This window comes from Limulus polyphemus, unplaced genomic scaffold (genome assembly GCF_000517525.1).
Source record: "Limulus polyphemus unplaced genomic scaffold, Limulus_polyphemus-2.1.2 Scaffold1399, whole genome shotgun sequence".
NCBI classification, from domain to species: Eukaryota; Metazoa; Arthropoda; class Merostomata; order Xiphosura; family Limulidae; genus Limulus; species Limulus polyphemus.
In genome coordinates this window covers 191,263-198,002 of record NW_013667009.1, presented here as the reverse complement: position 1 = coordinate 198,002, position 6,740 = coordinate 191,263, and the positions used below count along the sequence as shown (strand labels likewise).

General features: G+C 30.4%; 1 protein-coding gene across 1 annotated transcript in view; it reads right to left on the bottom strand.

The window, feature by feature from the left end:
* Window positions 1-2,315: 2,315 nt before the first annotated feature.
* LOC106463408 (uncharacterized MFS-type transporter YhjX-like) overlaps window positions 2,316-6,740 on the bottom strand; it is a 21,672-nt gene continuing 17,247 nt past the window's right edge. Inside the window, exons 3-5 of the mRNA XM_013923431.1 lie at window positions 5,830-5,956; window positions 3,747-3,874; window positions 2,316-2,334 (exon numbers count right to left, since the gene is read on the bottom strand). Of these exons, the coding sequence (XP_013778885.1) occupies window positions 2,316-2,334; window positions 3,747-3,874; window positions 5,830-5,956 (274 nt within the window). The remainder of the gene's footprint in view (window positions 2,335-3,746; window positions 3,875-5,829; window positions 5,957-6,740) is intronic.

Genomic DNA, 6,740 nt, shown 5'->3' with positions numbered 1-6,740 from the left:
GATATATGGATTTAGGACTATTATCATCTGTCTTATTCTTCATAAGAAGCGAAGTTAAAGTTCGTATGGGTATTTTAAAAGGTCTTTAACCCTATCAGAGGGTCATCTGAACTTTCCAATTATTTTCCTGAAAATAATTCTGAATTTATATATGATAGATGTATGGTAGTTCTCATGTGTAATTGAAGCAACTATCTTGGTAACCTCTCGCATCAAAAGAATCAAATGTTTTGTTCTGAGCAATCAAAATTAGGTTAATTAGACCCTCTACAATACTCTTCAGGTTATTTACTACAATCAACAAATTATCAATTAAAACTTTATAGGAAATATGCTCAGACATACTTTATGAGTTTTTCTTAACACTACACCTTACATCAATTTCCTAACTGCGCTATTCGACTGAGAGAAATAGTGATTGTTAACTACTTCGAGGTTGAACAATGAATGGAGTACAAGTCACCAATTTGAGGAAGTTTACAGTTAGAATAATGAATTGACTCCAAGACTTATATTCAAAAACACATCAAATCTTCAATTCAAAATGTGCAAATATTCATGTAAATTAACATCAACAAAATCGTGTTACAAATAGATGTATTTTAAATCCAAATATACAGTCGATTGTGTCATTTGCCTTTTGTTTGATCCAATTAGCATAGCAGTTATTATGTAACGTGGACACTGTGTAGGCTAGTTGTTTGGAGTTCACCTTTAAAAAATATAAAATTAAATATTTTCTATCATATGAACTGAATAAGAAGTAGAATATGTTCGTTGTTATAGCGTTTGTTTTAGCGCGACTGTTGAAATTAATTGTATCGTAAATTTATATTCAGAAAGAAAAAACCCGTTTTATTTAAGAAAGGACTCGTGTCGCTAAAGTTTCGTCGGAACGAATTTACGGGAAATCAATTAACAGACGGAGACGTAACACTCCCATCGCTTGGTCTGAATTTTATTTCTTACAGTGTATATCTTTTCTTATGACTAAATAATGAAAATAAGGATTTCTTTCCACAAAAATAACAGTAGATAGTTTTGATATCTGATGTATACTTAATATACAAAACCTTTTTTTTTCGTTGTTGTTGAACTAATAACTGGAATTTTGGGGAACTTTCTCTACCCTTCTATCTACTTAATCTGTTCTGACAAACCACTGATAGAAGTATTTACAAGGCAAATTCCTCTGAAAATGACTTGAAGCTAGACTTGATAGGTATTTCAAAGATGCAGAAATATTAGATCGTGTTCCTAAGGTGTTTCTTTTACTAGGAGGCGTGTATGCTGCAATAGAACTGATAGGATGCATTATTATATTCAGTCCACCAACAGAAATTCTGTCGGTATGCTTTGTTTATGACATTTTTTCTATAATTAGTTATTTAAGCTTAATTTCTTTTGTGTAATGACTGTTATTTTGCCCATAGATAATTTTATTTCAGTGCATTGTAAAAATTAGCATCATCATAGGTGGAGGTTAATAACCAGGCTGCATGCTTGGGTCATTCATCCCATAATTATCTAGAAATTTCTTTCACTTGAACTAAATACATTTTATAGTAAACATATTTTACTTTTAAAGATAATGCCAGATTTCTGTATTAAAATACATCTTCTTTTTTTCAATAGCTTGATTGACTTATAATTCTAGGTAATTAAAAGATATACTTGGAAAAACAAAACAGTAATTTGTAAATATTCCTTAACATAAAAAAAAGGAACATTAAAAGAATTAGAACCATACTATTTTCTTAAGACTAAATATCTCTTAAATTAACAGTTTGTGGTAAATACATATGACACTTTCAAATTTTATACAACATTTTGTAAACATAACTCTACAGTGTATTGGCAAGAACATGATTTTGGGAGCTCCCCATGGTAGAATAAAAGACAGCCAACTTTTTCAATAACTTTGATGTCTGCCAATTATGACATAGATGTATGTATGAAAAATTGGTTTAAGTTGTGTTTTCTGGCATGTTTCTCCAGTAGCTGGTATCATAGATGTAACAGCTTTTTTATGGTGGCTAGATGGGGGCAAATTAGATTGTAACCCCACCTCTGTGAAATTTGTTGCCAGATAGCTTTTTCATTACATATGGTCTATATACGTTAATACTTCCCTTCCCCATAACAACAAAACAGGATCCAAATTCTTCAACTAGTTTGACTATAAGATGCTTCTTAACATCATAACTGTATAGACACAAATTGGGCATCTATGTCTCAACTTTAATTTTCCTTTTGAAAATCTTCTCTTATACAAACAAGTTAAACTTTTAACCAAGTTGGATTGGTTGAGAAACTTATGCAAACATTTTGAGCCTGCATTAAAAAAATTAAAATACAATTTTAAAAGATATTTTATTCTAACACTTCATTTTACATTGCAGATCAAAGAAATTTATGTTGGAAATGGATAGAAATTTAGACACAATAGACGCAGAACCTAAAAAGGATGCTAAAAATTGTCAAACAGATAAAATGCTATTTTTCTACAGATGAAAAATCTTGATCATAACATCAACTGGAAATCAGTCAAAATAATACATAGAACAAGAAATTATTTCAAAAGAAGAATTGTGAAAAAATCCATTAATCCAAAGGTTGAACCCATCAAGGATTTAGAGCTTCTGTTATAAACAGTGTGCATGTCACAAACAAGTGGACAGAAGAGAATACATGAAAGTCTCAAAATTTGTATGTGTATAAATTTGGTGTTACTCTGTAACAGTGGGTTTAAACTTATTATTTTACAAATTTTATTTTAGAAATTCAGAAGGGCAAAAATGAAGACTACTCTGATGCTTATTTCAATTTTGACAGAATGCTCACATTTACAGTTGTTACATCTATTATTAATACTCTAATTTTATTACACTAACTATTAAAATTTAAAATAACATTTATTTACTCAAACAGCATGAACATTGTGCTTGGAAATAATAATAAAGATCTTGAATTATTATAAGTCAAACATCAATGAGCTTATGCTACTCAATTTGATATAATTCATGTATTGCCAGAGATTTTGTAACTTGCTTGTATGTCATGGAGAGGGGAAGTTTTAAAGGATATAGATGGTGAAAAATTTATCTGGTAACCAACTTTCTCCTTGCTTTATCCAGACATGAAAAATATACTGCTACATCTATGATAGTGGTTACCATTGAAACATGTTAAACACAATTTCAAATAATTAATATCTTAAATTTACTTGTCAAGTAAATTAGTTATAATCATGCTTTGCCAGCTTGAAAAATACATTCACACCACACAATATTTTTATACATCCATTTATTTCATGTATACCAGACAAAGTTGTTACAAATAAAAGAGATGTGCTTTGTTTTATCACAGGGAGGAATATTTCAAAAATTAGATGCCCTTCTGAGATTTGGCTGTCACATTACTACATGAATTTAATCTTTGCACAAAATAAGTTTGCAAATAATTAAATATTATTTTTAGAAAGCCTCCAAAAACATCTACAGAGTTACTATCACAATTAAAAATAAACATTAACACACTTCACAGTTTTTCTTATAGTCATGTAAAATATAATTTGTTTTGGCTTCACTGCTACTGTAAAGATTTAACTGAAACAAAAGAAAAATTTCAGTTTTTGTGCTTGCAGTTAAACTTTAATACAAGTTGACTTCATAAAATAAGACAAACTACCTCTTACAGTTCTTTCTGAAAAAGAAAATTATGTGTCAATTCTTTATCCAGCTTACCCATCGTTTTCTGGTGACTTGTTTTCTGGATTAAGAAAACCTGTCTGAATCTGATTGAAAATTAAAGCTCCGAGTCCAAAGCCACCAACAACAATGCCATTCACAAGACCTTTTCTATGAGGAAACCACTAAATGAGAAGAAAAGCTAGATGAGATAAAATACTTTAAGTGATTCACTAAATGAAATAGCAAAGCTAACTTCTATTTCTCATAAGCACTATCAGCTATGCTACTAAGATACCTACAACACACATACATATGATATATAAGTTGCATTAACCCTCTCCAGACAGGCCACGAGTCAAAGACCATGTCATCATGTTTGTTGACTCATATTCAAAAGTTTATTGAACTATTTTATGAATCTATGTCAATAAGTTTGGTATCAAATTGTAGACTATAATTCAAGTTTTAGTATTATTCATTATTTAATTTCTTAATTTAAAAGTAAATATTAAACACAACTAAACATCGATTTTTGTGTGTCATGTGGTATGTTGAATGCAGCACTGGTTCAAATTAGATATATGTGATGTCAAAATACAAAATCTACAGTTTCATACGAATTAGGAACTCAAACTACCGATATTGACAAGCTGGAATATAAAATAAGAACCTCTTTTCTATTTGCCAAGATTCACTCCTGTAATGAATCAAACACAATGGGCCCCCTGCCCACCTCTTTCCAGTTTTGGTCCCTTATATACACTTACTTCTATATATGACATGTAAATAACCATTCAAAAGCTCAGAATGTCCCCCCTAGTGGCTTTCTCAGCCATTTTCATGTGTAAGGATTCCACCTCTTTCTTTCGAACCAAGATTTCAAGGAGGAAGGTTGTGTCTTTTTTTTTAGAGTAAAATACAGCTTAGTTATTAAGTTAGTTAATTATTAGTTATTTAGTTATTAGTGATAAGTTATATTGGAATTCTACGGTATCAATATAGTAATTTATGATTTTTTGGTTATTCAACTGTATATATAAAACCTAAAAAAATTATTTAATTTCATATCCTCCACGTGCGAAATTTTAAAAGATTTAACAATCTATGTCAAGCAGCAACCAAGTACAAGGGTTGGAACTAGAAGAGATAATTGTTTGCTTTATTTCTTTATTAATTGTTCTATGTTTTAAGAAAAATAAGTTTAAAACTTATTTCTAAATAGTAATACTCTGTATTCATATATAATGTATAATAATGGAAATGTGACTATTTTACAAAATACTAGTCAACTAAAACACAGCCAAGACAGGTCATTTTGTAAAGACTAAAGGTCAGTTTATGTTATTTGATATGGTAATATGAGAGCACGTGTGCTGCATAATTGTAACTTCTGTGTAGTTAGCCAAGCATGGCTGAAAGGTCAATATAATATAATAAATATGTATAATGTCATGATATTTAAGCTATGTAGTCTAGCATTTTATGTTTCAGTGTTATAATCTGTTGTCATTCTAGAATGAAAGAGGCATAATTTATATTTATTTCCTAATTTTTTATGGTGGTTACAAAATCGGTCAAATCTACCAAACCTGTATATAGATTCGTTAGTGAAAATAACAGATAAAATAAAGTTTTTTTTCTTAAGAAACATTTGATAACTATCTGGACATTATAAAGACTTTGCATATAAAATTTGAAAATTTTCTGATGCATGAGAGTATTTTTAATCTTAAAATGAAAAGTACTCAGCATGTTGGATAGGCAACATGCAAAAAAGAAAAAAAATACATGAGAAAAACACTGTTTAACAAACCTGAAAATTCAATAAAAAAATTGATGTTCTGCAGATGAAAGCATTAGAATGTTTACTGATAATGTGCCAAATTTCGTTAACATATGCTTACTAATTTAAAAGTTATAGTATGAAAACTATAACAAGCACAAAATGGTTATGAGGTTGGTCCCATGCTGAAAGAGTTAATAAAGTATTTAGAATAATATCATACCATAGCTCAAAAACTGACAAAATTATCAAATTTCTGCAAATTTTTACAAAATAAATAAGCATGAATTACATTTAGATAAAATGAAAGTAAAATAGCTTTAGATATACAACATTTTACAGGACTTAATTCACCTTCATTCCATTAGCAAGTGGAGCAACATATGCAAATCCAAGGCCACAACTGGATAGAAAACCATAGACAGCAGCAGTTGCAACGAAACCAGATTTTATGGCAAATGTTGAAAATGCAATGCACCCACTGAAAATAAAAATGATGAAACAAGATACGGTAAGACAGTGTATTGAATAAATTATAATTACTTAACTTTGTTGAAAACATAATACAATTGCTGAAAGTTTCATAAAAAGATTGAATTTTTAAATACATATTTTTTTTTTATAAATTGCTAATTCTTGCCATATTACCATTCATTTGTTCTAGTTTAAAATCCATCTCTTGCAATAAAAGTGGCAAAGCAAAAAGTATTATCAAAAGAACCACCTGTGTGGTGCTAAAATGTTGCATAAGTGTACAGAATGTAAGGATTGCTCAATTGGTCAGTATATTTTAGATGGTCAGCAGAGCAGGATATGTAGGTATGGCTATGACAATAAGCCAGGCCATACGTATACAAGAAATAAGTGAAATAGTTACTAGAATAAGCAGGTTCAGCGAAGAATCATGCCAACCCTGAATCAAGAGATGGACACAAAATCTATCCAGCTGTCACAAATGCTGGGAAGATGAGGTTCATAGTGTAGATGACTCGTACTACACTTCCAGATAAACACCTCAGTCTTACTTCCAATCCAGAAGTGCATCTACTCCATCAAATGTCACTGGGATTACACTGACCCAAAGACAGTCTCCATACTGACTTTTCTAGTGACCTGGCATCGGGAAAACAAGGGTTTTCCATTTACTCCACTAGGAGAAAATGGACTGAACACTGTCTGTTATCCCCACTCTATGTGGAATTTGAAAGACAGCATTATTCCCTATGAGGCAACATTAGCTAAGTGATGGTTTCCATCCTCTCCAT